The 19,073-nt window shown below is 47.0% G+C and overlaps 1 protein-coding gene across 1 annotated transcript in view; it reads right to left on the reverse strand.

Moving 5' to 3' along the window:
* ANTXRL (ANTXR like) overlaps window positions 1-18,853 on the reverse strand; it is an 80,036-nt gene extending 61,183 nt beyond the window's left edge. Inside the window, exons 1-3 of the mRNA XM_050960162.1 lie at window positions 18,372-18,853; window positions 2,345-2,416; window positions 1,163-1,234 (exon numbers count right to left, since the gene is read on the reverse strand). Of these exons, the coding sequence (XP_050816119.1) occupies window positions 1,163-1,234; window positions 2,345-2,416; window positions 18,372-18,628 (401 nt within the window). The 5' untranslated portion in view covers window positions 18,629-18,853. The remainder of the gene's footprint in view (window positions 1-1,162; window positions 1,235-2,344; window positions 2,417-18,371) is intronic.
* Between the last annotated feature and the right edge of the window lie 220 nt (window positions 18,854-19,073).

Here is a 19,073-nt window from a genome sequence, read left to right on the forward strand (position 1 = left end):
ACCTGAGCAAGGTAAATACAAGCTAGCTCCGGCCCCTAGACACCCACTTGGGGCCTGATCCGAAGCCCAGTGAAGTCAATGGAAACACTCCAGTAGGTTTCAGGGCCAGGCCCCAGAAGATGCAGAAGGAGGATCTGGGAGGCTGTCTCTGGATGTCGGTTAGACACTATTCCAATCCCCCTCTCCTCCCTTTAAGAAGTGCTTCAGACTGACGTAGGCACACAGCACTAGACACATAGGGAGAGATGGCCAGTGTGATAGATATAGCAGAGAGGAGAGGGAAACAGACTATGTGAAGACAAAGTTCAGCCCTAACTCAATCAATGGAGAGTGAATTTGGTTGCAAAGAGTGGCAGAAAAAGAGGGTTTGCTGCAGTCTCAGTTTCTCCTCTTTCTCTCACTGGAGCACAGGATGCAATTCTCTTCTGGCTGGCTTTGCAGCAGCATGGCATTCAAAGCAGATGGTGTGAATAGAAAGCACTTCTTGCAAAACAATACCCAGCCATGTTGGGTGGGGGGCAGGGATAGCTCAGTGGTTTGAACATTAGTCTGCTAAACCTAGGGTTGTGAGTTCAATCCTTAAGAAGGCCATTTAGGGAACTGGGGTAAAAATCTGTTTGGAGGTTGGTCCTGCTTTGAGCAGGGGTTGGACTAGATGACTTTTTGAGGTCTCTTCCAACCCTAATCTTCTATGATCTTTTAGCAGTGGTCCAGGACCATGCAGGATTGATTGCTGAAATGCTTTGGACCGCTCCTGGAGAACACTGCAGCACTTTATCACACAGCGTCTTCTGCAGGCAGCACCAGGGCCTGCTCTCTCTGCTCTCTCTTACTCCAGAACTGCCCTTCTGAAATCAGTGGGATGGAGCTGGTGTACCTAGATCAGGCAACTGGCTCCCGGATTACAAGCGCTGGACTTGCCTTAGAAATGCAGCTTGATAGAGCACCTGCACACTGAGCTATCTGCTTGCCACAAGGCTGCAAATGGGATACCAAAGGGCTGCATATGGCCTTCAATTCTGCTCCCAATGGAAGCACCGCAATTTATTCCAATAGGCGCAGGAGTGGATCCACACTAAAGACTAACGTTAGCCAGTCCTGAGCTCTTGCACTTGTTAAGGAGTCCCTAGTTCTATTGGTCTGAAGGAAGTGAAGTATTTACCTGTCTTCTGTTAGCTTCATGATCGTAGTGCCTCGCGAGGAAAAGACAATGAAGGACATGCGCAGCATTGGACTGAAACAGAACAAATCCACATCACACACAAGATTATCTCAGCATATTCAGCAGCCTCTAAGAAAGCAGCAGGTGAAACACTATGTATATTCACAAAAAGAACAGGAGTACTTGTGGCATCTTCAAGACTAACAAATTTATTTCAGCATAAGCTTTCGTGGGCTACAGCCCACTTCATCAGATGCATAGACTGGAACACACAAACAGAAGATATATATACATACATATAACATACATATTAATTCAAGATATTTATAACATACATATTAATTCAAGTTTAGCAGTCTCTCTTTGGAGTCTGTTTTTGAAGTTTTTTTATTGTAAAATTTGCATAGAGACTGTCCGGTTTGGCCAATGTACATGGCAGAGGGGCATTGCTGGCACATGATGGCATGGCCATGCCATCAGGGGCTAGTTCACCTGCATATCTACCGTGATATATGCCATCATATGCCAGCAATGCCCCTCTGCATGTACATTGGCCAAACCAGACAGTCTATGTAAAAGAATAAATGGACACAAATCTGACATCAGGAATCATAACATTCAAAAACCAGTGGGAGAACACTTTAGCCTCTCGAACCATTCAGTGATAGACTTGAAGGTGGCAATTTTACAACAAAAAAACTTCAAAAACAGACTCCAAAGAGAGACTGCTGAACTTGCATTAATATGCAAATTAGATACAATTAACTTAGGTTTGAACAGAGACTGGGAATGGTTGGGCCATTACACTAATTTAATCTGTTTTCCCCATGTTAAGTATCCTCACACCTTCTATGGGTCATCTCAATTATCACTTCAAAAGTTTTTTTTTCCTCCTGATGATGATAGCTCATCTCAATTGATTGGCCTCTTACAGTTGGTATGGCTACTCCCACCTTTTCATGTTCTCTGTATGTATAAATATCTTCTGTTTGTGCGTTCCAGTCTATGCATCAGATGAAGTGGGCTGTAGCCCACGAAAGCTTATGCTCAAATAAATGTGTTAGTCTAGAAGGTGCCACAAGTACTCCTGTTCTTTTTGCGGATACAGACAAACACGGCTGCTACTCTGAAACCTGTCACTATGTATATTGTAACTGAAGTTTCCTCTTGCGAAAACTTTACCTTATAAACTTCTCAGCCAGGCTTTCGACAAAAGAGTAGATCTCTGTCCAGTGGTTTCTGACGCTTCCAGACCTAAATGCAAATTATAACCAGTTAGGTTAATTTCCCCCTGCAGTGGAATTGACTGCAACCTACTGAATATTTAGGATGGGATTTTCTAAGGCAGTTAGAAACAAATCAACAGGAGTTTGACAACTATAACTCTCTGAAGCTCCTTTGAAATACCACCCTTCTACAACAATTCCATTCTAAAGGTTAACAATGGGCCCAGTCATGTTCCCACTGAAATCAACGGCAAACTCCCACTCACTTAAAGGGAAGCAGGATTGGGTCATAATTATTCTACTGTACACAGCGTATTTTTAAGCCACATGAAGAGAGCGTTCTGCTAGTTGTTTTTATTCATTTTTACAGTGTAAAATTCCCTGTCCTTTTTTTAAACTGTAATTTCTTTTTATTTTATTTTGCTAAGACTTGTGATGAGATGAAGGATTTGCTTTCCCAGGGTGCAATTCTGCTCTCAGAGCTGCACTGAACAATCTCAGCTCTAATTTTCTCCTCTCTCAGCATGTATGGGAGAAAATATCCATGGATTCCTGCTCATTTAGGTAGAGTGGACTTTCAAAGTAATCCAGAGAGGAAGGCTAATATTGTGGCTAATGTACAGGGCTAAACCTCAGGAGATCTGAGTTCAATTCCTGGATCTACCCCAGATTTCTTATATGACCTTGAGCAAGTCACTTAAAAGTCTTTGTGCTTCAGCTTCCCATCTGTAAAATGGGAATAATATCACCTCCAGTGTCTCATCCATTTAGACTGTAAACTCTTTGGGGCAAAAACTGTCTCTTACTAAATGTATGTACAGCACCTAGAGCAGTGGGTCTTCTAGGTGTTACTGTAAAGCAAATAAGAAGTACATTTCCACTATATGGGTTAGAGAGGAGTATTGCCCTTATGTTGTAGCAATGAACATTTTCAGACCATTATAAAGTCTCTGAAGGGTGAGATATCGGAGTGTTTAGGAGCCCTGCCTTGGACTCTACTGTCTATCACACCTGGATTCACTCTCTTTGCCAGGCAAATTCATGTATTCCATGTCCCAGGCACTGAATCACAAGCAGAGGAGATGCAAACCATAGGCAGAAAGTTACATAAACAAACAACAACATCCGCTGAAAGATCATAGAGCGAGGGCTTATTACACCATGTGAATTCTTCTGCTATGCAATGGGGAAATACAAGGAAGTAACCAAACTAAAGCATAACCACCACCAAGCAAGACATGATAAACTGCTCTCTGCCTTAAGTGCCAATTTTATTGACCTTAGCCATTGTGCTCTGCCAGAACATGGAAAAAGCAGGCATTGACAGAGGAAGCATGGTCCAGTGGTTAGGGTGCACGCCTAGGATTTAGGGTTCAATTCCCCACTTCACCACAGGCTTTCTGCATGATCTTGAGCAAGTTTTTAGTCTTTCCATGCCTCAGTTCCCCCTCTGTAAAATTGGGCTAATAGACTGGTCCTATCTCACAGGGCTGATGTGAAGACAAATCCATTATCAAGGTAATGGGGCCATATAACTACCTAAGATAGACAGAACAGGCCTCCTTATGTAGCCCTGCCCCTATGATCACATGCTATTGTTTTCTGGGGGACCCCTGCCTCATTCACTGCACAAATCTGATGTCATGTAGTAAACGAAACAGCAGGTATAATGTTGGACAGTGGGGATACAAATAGATGTTGCAATAAGGAACGCTGTCCCAAGCTAGAAGCTCTGCCTCGGCGCACCCTCAAGATCAGATTCCACACGGGACCTACATGCCGAAAGAGAAATTCCACTCCATCCCCGCCCCACACGCATGTGCAGTGTCACCAGAACAGTGGGGTGGTGCTAGTGGAGGAACCTTTTCCTGTGAATTAGAAAATGTATGTTCTTCTGACTCCATTAGGCTCCTTTGAAAATCCACTCTGAGTGATGATAACTCAGCTAAATCCAAAAAAGATTTCCAATGGGTCTTTGCAAGGAACAAGCCTACTCGTGCCTCAGTTTCCTCATCTGCACAATGGGTACAATGATTCTGCCTCCCTTTGTAAAGTGCTCAGAGAACTGCTAATGAAAAGTGCTATCTAGGAGCTAGATATGATCCCTGCTATTACTAGTATGTCCAATTTAGAGACTATTTCAGGCTGGATTTCAAGTTTCTACCCCCAAACCGCTGCAGGGTTAGCGCGATTTGAAAAGAATGATAGCAACAGATTTTCTTTATCATGCCAAAAATGTATCTTTTTCACCCACTGCCTACTCAAAAATAGCTGAACTGTTTTTGCTCAGTCTTAAAAAAAATAAATAAATAAAAAATCACCCCCTGGTAGAGAACAGACCTATAAATATCAGCCTGGAAGGTGAAAGCTGGAGAAATTTTTCAGCTACTGAAAACAGTCCATTAGAATAGAAATGCTTAAGCAAGGAAACCTTAGTGCTAGGCATTGCTATGTGCTGTGCCTGTAGTGAAGACCCTAGTTCTGGAATTCATATAAGCATGTAACTCCAGTTGGAGTTTTGCACACCTAGGGGCATGTTTATGGAAATGACTGATCAGATTCACGCGCGGGGAAGGGGGATTAATGCTGAAAAGCAAGTGAGATCTGTCGTGGGCTGGAGTCCTTATATTTGATGCTCCCAGGGAATCAGCAATGCTCCGAAAGGGGGTTGCACCAGATCCCTGTGCTTTGCCACCCTTCGGCCCAGGCGCTTTAAAAAGGCAGCAGGTGTGATTTGCCACTGTGGGGCATCATCCATACAGTGTGTTCCTTACTCCATCCCTCCCACCTCGAAAGCACCCCGGCTGGCTGCAAATAGGTTTCAGGAAATCCAGCTGCTTGAAAATCAGCTGGTGGATGCTCCAAATAAACAGTGCCAGAGGAGTGCTCAGCACGAAGTTAACATCAAAGGACCTGCCCCACTCCACCCCTCATAGTTCAGACTTGTCATCTCTTGCTGTGTGTGATGCCGCAGTATGGGCTACATTGGTGATGCCAGACCCACCAAAATCCGACTGGAGCAGATGGCTGGGCTAGGTAAGAACCTGTTTGTTTCCTATATAGCATTGTTTTTGCCATGTCTTTTGGCTTGCTTTTTCATATGTAAGTCTATACAGATTGTGTGTGTGTGTGTGTGTATATATATCCTTATTTGTTATCCTAAAGGCCTGATCCTGCACCATTTTCATCAACAACAGTTTTAATACAACTAAGAACAGGGCTTACAATGGTAAAACATTTGCTAGACTATGCACTAAGGCCCCACTCTGCAAGGTGCTAAGTGCTTCCTATGAGGACCTGAGCACCCTCAACTCCAGCTGAAATCACTGTGGTACTCAGCAGCTGCTAGAGGTGGGTCCTTAGTTCTGAAGAATCAGTTTTTCTATTAGCATCTAACAATTGCAAGGCAAGTCTTAGCTAGAGTGTCTGTCTGAGGCCTGCAAAACCCATTCTGAACCCATTTCCTGATGCCCGAGGATAGTGAAGGTGGCAGGCCTTTGAAAGATGCTTTGAATCACAAAGTAAGTGTATGTTTTTAACAGTGAGAGTGCTAGATTTTCCATCACTGACAACTTTTAAATCAACACTGGATGTGTTTCTAAAAGCTCTGCTCTAGGAATTATAATGCGGCAGTTCTATGGCCTGTGCTATATGGGAGGACAGATGAGATGATCACAGTGGTTCTTTCTGGCCTTGGAATCTATGAATCTATGAGAGTACTGCAGGTATAAACATAGGCCCAGGAAGTAGGGGTGCACAGTGTGCAGCAGCCCCAGGTTTTATGCAGGGCCACTGGCCCTGCGCCCAGGGCTCCACTCCCTGGTTCGGGTCCCGGGGGTTGGTCCCAGGCCCCACTCCTCAGCTGCTGGCTCCAAGCCCAGGGCCCTGCTACTGGCCCAGGACTCCGGTCCCAAGGCACTGGCCCTGGCCGCTGGCCCCACTCCCTGGCCCTGTGCCTGGCCCCACCCCCCATTCCCAGGCCTCCGCTCCCAAGGCCCCGTGCCCAGCTCCCCACTCCCAGGGCTCCACTCCCGGGGCCCCATACCTGGCCCCACACATGGGGTCTCAATTGCTGGCCCTTGCCCAGCTCCGCTCCTGGCCCTACACCCACTTCCAGCTCTGGTCACAACCTTGGCCCTCTTACTTCTGTCTGGATCTCCCCTCTCCGAGAGACACAGCCCTGCTCCCAGCCCCAGCTCGGGAGGTCAGGGGGGCAGACAGGGGAAAGGGGGCTGGCTTTCAACACTCACTGCTAAAAATGTTCCAGCACCACTGGGTATAAATGGACATTTGCACATCGGGACCTACATTGGAACGTTGTTTCTTTAAGCTGTTTTTGCAAGTTCCTTAAAATCACTCAGGCCAGGATCAGAGTCTGTTAAATGAGCAGCAAATGAACATTGGATAACTGCCGCTGATGAGGCTGGATTATTGTCTTGTGATGCCTGAGCCACGATCGCCTCATAGAAAAGTAGAGCTCCTGGCAGGGCCACCCAGAGGATTCAGGGGGCCTGGGGTCTTCGGCAGTGGGGGGCCCCCACTTCGGCGGTAATTTGGCGGCGGAGGCCTCCGCCGCTAAATTACTGCCAAAGACCCGGCACTTCGGTGGCAGGTCCTGCTTCGGCGGTAATTCAGCGACGGGGGGGTCCTTCCGCCCCGGAGTGGAAGGACCCCTCGCCGCCGAAGACCCGGAGTGGAAGAAGCTCTGGGGGCCAGGGCCCCGTGAGACTTTTCCGGGGCCCCAGAGCAAGTGAAGGACCCCGCTCCAGGGGCCCAAAAAAGCTCTTGTGGAGGCCCCTGCAGGCCTGGGGCAAATTGCCCCCTCCTGGGTGGCCCTGGCACCCCCAGAGATGGCTCCTTGGTATTCTCCACCCCACAGCTCCCCCCAGAGATGGCTTCTGGGCCTCCCTTCCATGGTGCTCCCAGAGATAGTTGTTGGGCCTTCCCACCCCTCAGCGCCAACTCCTGGGCCTCCCCCCGCCCCGAGCCAGCACCTGTGTCTCCCCACACACACCGTGGTGCCCCCACAGACAGCTTCTCACCATCCCCCATTCCATGGTGCCCCCAGAGCAGGCTCCTTGGTGTGCCCCCTCCCCTACAGCATGCCCAAAGCATCCACTCTCCCTCACGTGCAGCACATGGAGATCCCCAGGGAGGTAGCAGTGCCCCCCTCCCCCCCAGCTGGTAGCAGTAGCAACCAGCGCTCCTATGTTGCTGCCTTTCTGGGCAGGGGAGGAGACTAGCCCACAACCGCAGCAGCAGCCTATCAGCCAGGAGGCAACATTTTACCCAATGTGTCGAGCACAGGGGGTGCCTTGTCCCCCCACATCCATCCCATCCATGGCTGAGGCTCATGGGGGAGCAGAAGAAGAGGCAGCAAGCAGCTGCTGTGGGCAGTGATGTGCCGAAGGAGACATTCTGGGTCAGGCTCTGGTGTAAATCCAGAGTGATCCCAATGAAATCATAGGCTGATGCAGCCGGGACCAGATTAGGATCAGGCCCAACAAATGCAAAACCCACAAAAGCCATGCACTGTGAGTGAGCTCCCCATGCTGGGAGCACTGTTCTGTTACACAAGACACAAAAAGAAGAGTCAGCAAACCACAGCCTAGCAAAGAATGCACTCCCTGTCCCATCCGGGAGCCCCGAGCAGCAGCTGCCTGCCTGAATTTCCTGCTGATGCCTCTCTGGGGCAATGGCGCTGAGGTGAATCAGCATCTGACAGTGGGGAAAGAAAGAGCTGTAACAACCAGGACCTAATTCTGCTCCTGCTTCCACCGCAGTAAATCAGGAGTGACTCCTTTTAAGTCAATGTAGTTTTTTATATCCCTGTCACAGCTGGGGTGACAGTTATCACAGTCAGGCCCACCTGTCCTTAGAGATGTCTGTGAGACAATCAGGTGCAAGACTGGGTGGATCATAACAAGAGCGCGACTCCTCAAGGGGTGGTGTAAGCCAATACCCACTGAAACCAGGTGGGCAAAACTGGCACAGAAGAGGTATCATTCATGGCCAATTTACAGCAAGATGCAGAAAACCGAGGGGCTGATCTCTGGTCCAGCCCCCATACCCTTCTCAATAAAGCCATCTTTGCCCCCCTCTATCTCTGCTTCTCCTGAGAGGTGCAGCATAGAATCTGCGCTGGAACATGTGTGACTCAAGATATAGGCAGGGGCTGCCCTGAAGAGACCGAGTAGATCAACAGGGTACAGGGCATACAAGCTCCATAGTTTAGCAGTGAAAGTGGATGCCCTGGCTCTTGCTAGCTAGTAAATATTTCCAATACTATCTGATCATCTATGACGAATAGGACACACTTAGGAACAGGGACTGTTTCTGCAGATCATCCATCCCATCCCCAATCCTGCTGCCGTTAAAATCCATTGCTAATCTGCTTTTGACATAAGTAAATGCAGCATCAGGCATGTAATTCCCAGTGCTTCATGGAGGCTAATTTTAAACATCCCAAGCAATGGACTTCCATGTGGAGTTCATTCCACTGCAAAATAGATGTCAATGCCGGAAAGATTGTGCCTGAAGTTTTCTTTGATTCGTTTCATCCCATTGCTCCTAATTACACCCACTCTTGTGCTACTTTAAAGGGTCCCTCTTCCTGCTGCATTTACAGCCAACAGATACATATAAATGGCAGTGCCAAAACCCTACTCTCCCCTACTGAGGTTGAAAACAGGACGGTGGGGTGGGGGGGTGAAGCAAGTTTTTTGCCAAGTTTCTGCCTATTTGCCTATATCTGATATGGAGGCTCTCCAGGCTGAAGGCAGCATTCCAGGATGGTCTCAAAGCAAGAATAGACTCCACTGTTCTAACCCATTGTTCTATAGACGTGCTGCTGGGCTTAGCTTGGGCCACTGTACTCCCAGAGCGCAGTACCTGCTTATCCTGGGGCTAAAGCTGGCCCCGCCCATCACAGGGATGGACATGTGTCTGAGTAGGGCCCCTTGCTCTGAAATCTGGAGCTTGGTTGTTATTTGGTGAGAGCTAATTGCAGCCGCAACCACATTCTAGACAGCAGGGAAATTCTGCACATCGGTATTAGTGGCTCTGGAATTAAAGCAAAGCCTCAGGGCACTGAGTTTGTTGTGGTTTCAGACATGCACATGCACATCCATCCATCCCACGGCTCTGTTCTCCTGAGCCAGCAGAGTATTGGAAGTGACAAGACTCCTCCTCTCCTGAGCACTGGCCTGGAAAGGTCTTTTTGTGGATGGATCACTCAGGTAAAAGGGACCAGCATTTGTATTCCAATAATATCTAGACACCCCAGCTGACATCCGACTGCACTATTCTGTCCACTGTCCAAACATATCATAAGAGACAGGCCCTGCCCCAAAGAGCTTACAACGTAAATAGACAAGACAAAGGATAGGAAGGGGAACAAAGAAAGACACAGAAAAGCAACTTGCCGAGAGTCAGGATTCAAACCCATATCTTCTAGGTCCCACTCCAACAGGCTAGCTGCTGATACACACTGCCTCTCAAGGTAGCTGCATCCAAGGTTTTAAGAGTGGGATGAGTGCTAGGCCAGAACACTATCCCCTCACTAAGAGCTTTTCTCCCATGAAATAAAATGGCTGTAAAATTACCTAACTCCACATTGTTATCTACTCTGTGTGCCTCCCTCAAAACGCTGCCACTGGTCTGATCACTATCAATCTGACCATGTGGCCAAGCCAGCTCCCTCCTGCGACTTCCCCAACACCTAGCCACAGAAATGGGCAGCGCACATGGAAAGGAAACCCAAAGCCAGACACGGAATTTAGCCCGTCAGCCCACTACTCATCTTAGAACTTTTGCTATTACCAGTACAGGTCCTCGGACACACAGCTAAGCAGTTCTGGTTATATTCAGCAAAGCCAAGGCCCTTACTCCTCGCTGCTCTCCGTCACTCAGCAGGCATTGCTACTGGCCAGGAGGCAGCAAAATGAGGCACTTCTGCTGAGTGTAATGTGCAAGAGCCATGCTGCTTTTCTGCATTTGTGCATAAAGGACCCAGTCCTTGCATGCCTTGTGCAAATTTACGTTGTGAGAGTCAAGCATGCAAGCTCACACCCAGAAGCGATAACTCACTCCCTACAACTATATGCTTATGAAGCATGACCCAAAACCCACTGAAATCAGTCAAGGTCTTTCAATTTACTTCCTTGGCTACGGCTCAGGCTCTTACTATATAAAACGCAGTTCTATACAGATATATGCCTTTATTTAAATATTGCATATGAGATGCTTTTTTCTTCACCCTTTTAGTTATACACGTGCCATCTAACAAACTCACTGTTCATTGGTTCACTTTGTACTGTCTTCAAGCTTTTTCCTTTTTGGATTTAATTGTTTTTTTCTTTTTTGCCAAAAGGCAGCTCTGCTTGTGTAATATCGGACAAAGTACAAATAAACACAACCTGCTTCCAATAACAAAGTTATGTCCACAACAAAGCAAGCATTTGGCAGAACTTGCCAGCTATTGTACATGGCTACATAAAATCTAAACATCAGCTACATTATACCCCAGTGAAGAAAGACAGATAGGAAAAAAATACCAGCAGATCAGGGTTTGATAATAATACATATTGACTGCGGGCACTCAGATTCCTTGAGTCATGGATTTTTAACACCAGAAGGGACCACTGTGATCATCTAATCTGACCTCAAACATAGTGATATATTTGGTATAAATGACTAGGTTAGATTATGAGAATCAGAGACGGGCAGGGATAGATAGATAGATGGATGATCGAATGTATGTGGACAGATGATGGATAAGGTGTATGGAGATAGAAAGATGGACAGATGGGGGTCTATGGGGATGGATAGATGGGGTGTATGGGGATGGATAGATGGATACATGGGCTGTATAGGGATACATAGATGGATATATAGGGTTCCTGGAGATAGATAGATGGAAGGGGTGTATGGGGATACGGAGATGGATGGATGAGGTGCATATAGATAGATGGGGCATATGGGGATAGACAGATGGATAGATGGGATGTATGGGGATAGATTGGGGTTCTCAATCTGGGGGTTGGGACACCTTAGGGGGTCGCAAGGTTATTACCTGGGGGGTCACGAGGTGTCAGCCTCCACCCCAAGCCCCGCTTTGCCTCCCGCATTTATAATGATGTTAAATATATTAAGAGGGGGTCGCACTCAGAGGCTTGCTATGTGAAAGGGGTCACCAGTACAAAAGTTTAACAATCACTAGGCTAGACAGATGGATAGATGGGGTGTGTGGGGATAGATAGATAGGGTGTATGTGGATGGATAGATGGTGGTATAGGGATACATAGATTTACATATAGGATGTATGGGGATAGATAGACGGATGAGGTATATCGGGATACAAAGATGGGTGGGACTGATAGATGGACGGATGGGTGTATGGGGATACATAGATGTGGTGGATGGGATAGATAGATGGGGCGTATTGGGATGAATAGATGGGGTGTATGGGAATGGGTAGATTGATGGATGGGGTGTATGGGGATAGATGAATGGATGGGATGAATAGGGATAGATAGATGCCTATACAGGATCAATGGGGATAGATAGATGAATGTTTGGCTGTTTGAGGACAGATAGATGGGGTATATGGGAATGAGTAGATGGATGTATGGGGTGTACGGGGATAGATAGATGGATATAGTGTATGGGGATAGATAGATGGGTGCATGGAGATACAGAGATGGATAGATGCGGTGTATGGGTATAGATAGATAAATAGATAGGTGAAGGTGTAGACAGATGGAGAGATAGGGTATATATGGAGAGATGGGGTGTATGGTGATCAATAAATAGATAGATGGATGGGGTGTATGGGGATAGACTGATGAATAGATGGGGTGTATGGGGATGGATAGATGAATGGATGCAGTGTATGGGGATCCACAGATGGATATATAGGCTGTATGGGGATAAGATAAATCACTAGATGGGGTTTCTGGGGACAGATAGAGAGAGAGATGGGATGGATGGGGGTACACAGATGCATATATAGGGTGTATGGGGATAATTAGATGGATGGGGTGTATGGGGATAGATAGAATGGATGGGCTGTATGGGAATAGATAGATATATACATGGGGCATATGGGGATGGATAGATGAATGGATGTACTGTATGTGGATACATAGATACACAGAGTGAATTGGTAGATGGATGGATGGGGGTGTATGGGGATAAGGTAAATGGATATATAGGGTATATGGGGATAAGATAAATCAATAGATGAGGTTAATGGGGATAGATAGATGGATGGATGGCTGTATGGGAATAGATAGATGGGTCGATGGGGATTGAAAGATGAATGGAACAGTGTATGGGGATATTTCTATGGACGGATGGGGTTGATGGAGACGGATAGATGGGTTTTTTGGAGATAGATGAATAGATTGGGTTTATGGGGAGAGATTGATAGATGGATACATGAGATGCATGGGGATAGATACATGGATATATTGGGTGTGTGAGGATAGATAGATCGATCGATCTGTTGGATGGGGATGGATTGATGGATGGGGTTCATGGGGATTGATAGATGGGGTGTTTGGGGATGGATAGATGGATGGATGGGGTGTAGGGGGTGGATAGATAGATATTTACAACCATATTCAGAAATTTAGACCTGCTATAATCAATTACATTTAAGGGGCAAACTCAGTTCTTCTTATTTACATGAACTCCCATAGATTTCAGTGGAATCTTTCTGCATCAGGGCTTCATGATCAGATCCCAGATGTACTGATGAATCAGGATTAGGCGGTACACCACATGAATGCTTGGTCTTCCAGACAGGTTGGTCCCCATCTTGACATAGGCCACGAGAGAAATGAGCCCAATATTTTCAAAAATGGGGGTCCAAAGTTAGGTGACTGAGTCCATAGTGGGGGACCTAAAATAGTGGTGTGATTTTCAAATGTGCTGAGATCCCAGCATCTCCCATTAGCCACTGTCCTAGGTGTCCAAGGCTGGATTTAGCAGTCCATTTTTAAATAATTTTGACCTAAATCTAGAGGGTTTCCCTCTGATCCAGTGCACACAATCAGCACACAGAACAGCAGTCAGTGCTGAGACCCCCTGCAGAGAGATGCTGCAGAAGTACCTGAGACAAATCAATATCCTGTGCTTAAGTCAAGTCCTTGGACTGGAACAGTGGGAATGTTGCAAGATGGGCAAAGATTCTTAGAAAGGACTGGGGGGTGGAAACCTGCACAGTTCCTATTTGCTCTAGCCAGTGCCTGTATTCCATCAATTTTGTGAGTACTATATTCACTCGGAACGTTTGAAACAAAACAATGGGTTTTTTTGGCTTCCCTGGAACATACAATGTCCTTGCCAACCAGGGCTTTTGAAAATAAAGCACACGGTGTGTAGAGACTGGGTGACTCTGGGGACTGGCAATAGCTTGCAGCAACCTTTAGGTCATCAGTTCAAAACCAGTCCGGGGCAATAATTATGGAAAGACCTTCCCATCTGGTGACTGTGTGGCCTGGATGTAATGAGTCTTAATCACTTCCCCAGAGGACTAATTGGTCTCCTTGTTGGAAGTGCCAGCAGAGAGGCCAAGGAGGGAATGGGCCATGAAGGCCAATCTCCCATCTCACCCACAGAGATGAGACACTTCCAGAGCAGGGTTGATGCACGCTGGCAAGGACACTGCGGGGGAAGCTTGCACAGCCATTGTCTGTCCTGCGGATAAACAGAAGTCTGCAACTCCAACGTCTGCCCAGCTCAATTTTGCTTAAAATATAAATGATTTTTGTGAAACGCCCCATTTAGAGGAATGCAGAAATATCTCAAGGTCCTTCTTTCTCTGGCCTCACAGTTCAGAAATAAGCAAAAGGATTTCTTCACATTCAGTAAACAAAAATACACATATGTGGCTCAGACCTGTCATGTCAAGCACTAGCCAGGAGCAGATGTTCATGGCAGAGTTAGAAGCCCCTTTAAACTAAGGACTTATAATTGCTGCACTGATAGACAATTAAAGTGATGCTACCAGGCGCCGCTATAATTAGAAAACACTAGAGGTCAATTGTTTTTTCTGCAAGTGCATTTGGACACAGTGGCAAACAAGAGCTGGATGTCAACAGCAATGTAGCAGAGGAGAGAGAGATAACTCGACATAAGGATGTCACCACGTGATCTGAACAGAGCCAAGCGAGCAAACCCCTGAGCAGAGAATGTAGCGCAGAGACAGGCAGCTGGATTCTTATGCAGCCTGAGGGCTGTCAGCAGCAGCCAGGAGGCCACTACCACAAGAAGCTGTGAATTAGTAAACTTGAGGGACCTGTGGCAATGGGTTCAGCAGAAGCTAAGCACTAGTCCAGTGTCAACTCCTGAGCACACATAGCTCCCATGGCCTATGGCAGGAACTGTGGGTGCTCAGCATCTCTGAAAACCAGGACATTACTATATAAACATCAATGCAATTGGAGATCAGCCCTCTGATTTCTGAATCACCTCGCCCCCTGTAACCAGCACACTGGAGTAAGGGAGCCCTACACTTACAACATTCCCCCTAGCATCAGTCTGAACCAGAAGAGCCCTACCTTCTGAATCACCAGAGCCACTTTCCTTAACTTTAAGGTGTCCCCTCCAAGTACCGACAAAGGCTAATGCTGCTCCAGCACAATATACCATGGTTAAGGGTACGTCCAGACTACCCGCTGGATCGGCGGGTAGCAATCTATCTATCGGGGGTCAATATATCGCATCTCGTCTAAACGCGATATATCAATCCCCGAACGTGCTCCCGTCAACTCTGGAACTCCACCAGGGAAGGCGGAGGAAGCAGAGTCGATGGGGGAGCCATGGCCATTGATCCCACACAGTGAGGACGGGAGGTAAGTCGAAATAAGATATGTTGACTTCGGCTACGCTATTCCCGTAGCTGAAGTTGTGCATCTTACATCGACACCCCCTGCCCCCAGTGTAGACCAAGAATACAGAACCCAGAGGGCAGAATGTATCTACCTGTGGTAGCTTCAAGAGGTTTGCCCACAGGGATAAAAGCTTTGCCCTGACCTTCTGCTTTGTGTGGAATGATACCCTGTAGGAGCTCTGAGATAGGTCTTTGCTTTTTTCCCCATGTCAGGCCTTCATATACCCCTGGTTCCTTTGCTCTGAAGCTGCCTATCCCATAGAGTTAATACAGGAAGATGTAATCTACATCAGAAGGAGAAAAACTGCACAAACTCAGCAAGTTTCTCTTTCTAATTGGCACCATATATTATACCAATAACTTCACCAGCGCATGATCTTTCCCTCTCTGCCGGCTGATGTCTTGAGGATCAGATCCCTGCAGACGCCAGCTGGCAGGATGAAAAAGAAAATCAGGCCCTGACAGTCATTGTGGTAATGTACAGTGCCTGCACCAATAAGGGAAGAAACTTCTTGTATTCCTTCAGTCTGGCTGCTTTTGATATGAGATAACATCTTCCCACAAGGGAGCAAAGTAACAGAGAGGACTTATTAAAGTCATTCTGGTTCACCCAGACTGACTTCTCAGACACGCCGTCATTCATTCATAGAGGGCCTCACAGGGCCATAGGACTCAAGCCTGGACATTTCATTGGGGGGAGGGATAGCTCAGTGGTTTGAGCATTGGCCTGCTAAACCCAGAGTTGTAAGCTCAATCCTTGAGGGGGCTGTTTAGGGATCTGGGGCAAAATCAGTACTTGGTCCTGCCTTGTGAAGACAGGGGACTGGACTCAATGGCCTTTCAAGGTCCCTTCCAGCTCTATGAGATAGGTATATCTCTATATATAATTGCAACATTTCAACCCCATTGTTATCCATCTAATTAAGATTGAATGTCTCTAATTCCAAACTGGCCAGGCACAATGGAGGAAGGCAATCCACAATATCACTTGGTGGCATACAATGTCTAGTACTGCATATTGTTGGGGGTTATCCCATTAGAAGTTGGACCCAGAAATGCTCCCTGATTCACATCTGAATAAATGTGATTCCAAAAATGTGTATGTTACAGTCTCAGTTTCGCCCATTCTCCCTTCCAACACTCATAGATTCCCTCCACCTTGTCAACTCTTACTTATTATCTGGCTCCGTCCTGCTAAACTGTTCCAAGAGCCAGAGTCCATCCATCCATGAGATCTGTCCTCAGAAACCCCCTTGCTGCCATACCACCAGTCATGTAGAAAAGCAGGAAGGGCCAAATACAACTTCAGTTTGTACGCACAGCTCCCACCAACATTCCTGGACATTCTGCTGCAGCACATAGCCCCCCAGTCTGTGGTCTTTCACATAATCCTTGCAGATTTCTTTCTTGTAACAGTCCTACTCCCGAAAGGCCAACAGGAATTTCACCATTGGTTTCAGTGGGAGCAAGTTCAGACCTTAAAACCACAAGAAACTCAACTTAAATCACCAAATTACCTCTTTTGCATTTTTCATTTGAAACAGTTCGGCTTTTATTCTCTTGCAGACTTTCATGGCCTGATCTTGCTATGATTGAAGTGGATGGGAGTTTTGCCATTGACTTTAATGGCAGCAGGACTGGATCCTACACATGGATCATCGATACCACAGTCACAATCAAGTCAGAGAATCAAGTTACATCACAATTTCAATGTAGAGGTTTGACAGTACCTTAACCAATATCTAAAGCCTTAGATTTGACTAGGCATATAATAATGACTTTTTAAGGCAAGGAAATTACATTGTATGAAGTTATATACATGTCCTATCCTGCCAATCTCAAACACCAATATCCATTTTTACTGGATTTTTTTAATTACATCCTGGAGAACAGCATGATAATATTGATAATAACAATTCAAAATCTTGATACAAGTGCATTTGATGCTGGAGTCAGAAAGCCCTGTAATAAACCTTAGGAGGCAGGAGGGTATTTTGTGATGCAGGTTCCTGGAAAATAACAATTGCCATAGCAAGTCTTTGCATCCTTTTGCTTTCTGAGCAAACCAAAGTCACTATCTTTCTTTGAGAAGGTGCTTTTTGGCCCAAAGCTCAGCAGAAGGCCGGACAGACTGAACAATTCCCCCTCTAGACACACACATAGCCATCTGGTCAGATGCACATTGAAAAAAAGCTCCAATCTTTAGTCATGTTTTAACATGTGCTAACTAAGCATCTTGACTAGCACAACTGTAAATTCTACTGTAGGCAGGACACAAACATTTCTTTCTTGTCATGTTGAGCCCAGGGTGCACACTAGAGTTAAACACAACTAGATATGAGCACCTATGCCTTCTAACACTTGCATAGTGTCTACACTAGAATTTACAGTTGACTTGAGTACCACATGTTAAAACACATCTACAAATTCCGGTGTACAAATACCCTAGGCCATGTTTAAACTAGGATAATAGGTAGTATCTAAAAATTCATTAGACAATATGTATGAACTAATATATTTTAAACACTAGTGTAGACAACCCCTCAAAGATTAACCATGACCAGCTAACACATTTTTAAATAAGTGAAACCACGCCTGTAAACAATTGGGACAAACAACTGTTGGAGTCTTAAAATTAACCAAAATGCACAGGCTGTACTGTGTCCTAGAATTAACCAAATCCCGTGGGTGATAGCTTAGAACTAAGCAAATTCTTTGGATTTAAGCCTAGAACTAAGTAAATGCAAATGGTTACAGCCTAGAACCGACCAAATCCCTCAACATCCCAGAACTAACGCAAGTTGCGTATTATGCGCTACTACCCGCGCATTAGCGGGCTCTCCCGAGCGTGGCTGCCTTTGTTGGGCCACCGAGGCCCCGAAAAGCCCTGTGGCCCCCGTGTGTGTGACCTGAGCTTCCCTGGCTGGGGGTGCCTTTGCTTTGCACAGTGCTCTCTTTGTGTGCAGGGCGCGGGCAGCGTGGGAGGGCGGCATGCCCCGGCGATCAGCCCAGAGATCCCCGCTGCAGCAGCAGGGCAAAGGCAGTGAAGGGTCAATAACCGCTTTGAAAAGGGACTGTCACTTACTTATCTAGGACGAAGTAGAGATCGAAGGCCCCGTGACAAGAGCGCTGGTCGTCTCGCCCTTCCTCCTCCGGCTCCGCTTGGGCGCAGGACGCCAGGCTCCAAGTGGCCAGCAGGAAGGCGCAGAGGAAAGCCGCTTTCTCCACGCAACTCCCACGACTCGCCATTTTCTTCCTCAATCTCTGCCCCTCTCCCCCGCCCCGCGGCCCTTGGAGGCTGTTCAGAAGCAAAGAAAAAGTTTCCGATCCCCTCTCAAACATGCGCAGAACCAGCTCTCTGCTCCCCCACCCCACTGGTCCATGCAAGGGCAGAGGTGATGCTGGGGGTGGGGGAGATTTCTGGGTGGAAGGGGGGCTTGGCTCGGAGTCCAGATGGACGGTACCTAAAGCCCCATACCCCCGCCCCTCGCTAACAGGCTGGGTTGAGTTGCTAGAGTAGCAACTCAGCCCCAATTTCCTGCGTGCCTCCTCCCGCAGGGAGCGAACAGATTCGTAGGGAGGGGGGGACAGGATCTTATGGTGGGGAAGCTGAGCTGGGACTTTCCTGTTCCGGGCTCCAGAGCTGGGAAGGGAGAGTACGGCTGCAAACTAGCACGAGAGGCATCCCCCCTTCCCCCACAAACACACCCAGGACACCAGAGCTATACCCAGGGTACAGCTCGGGGCTGCCTGCTCTCCCTCCCTAAGAGTCAGCTCTGGATTCGTT

The sequence above is a fragment of the Gopherus flavomarginatus genome, chromosome 6, assembly GCF_025201925.1.
Source record: "Gopherus flavomarginatus isolate rGopFla2 chromosome 6, rGopFla2.mat.asm, whole genome shotgun sequence".
Classification (NCBI taxonomy): domain Eukaryota; kingdom Metazoa; phylum Chordata; order Testudines; family Testudinidae; genus Gopherus; species Gopherus flavomarginatus.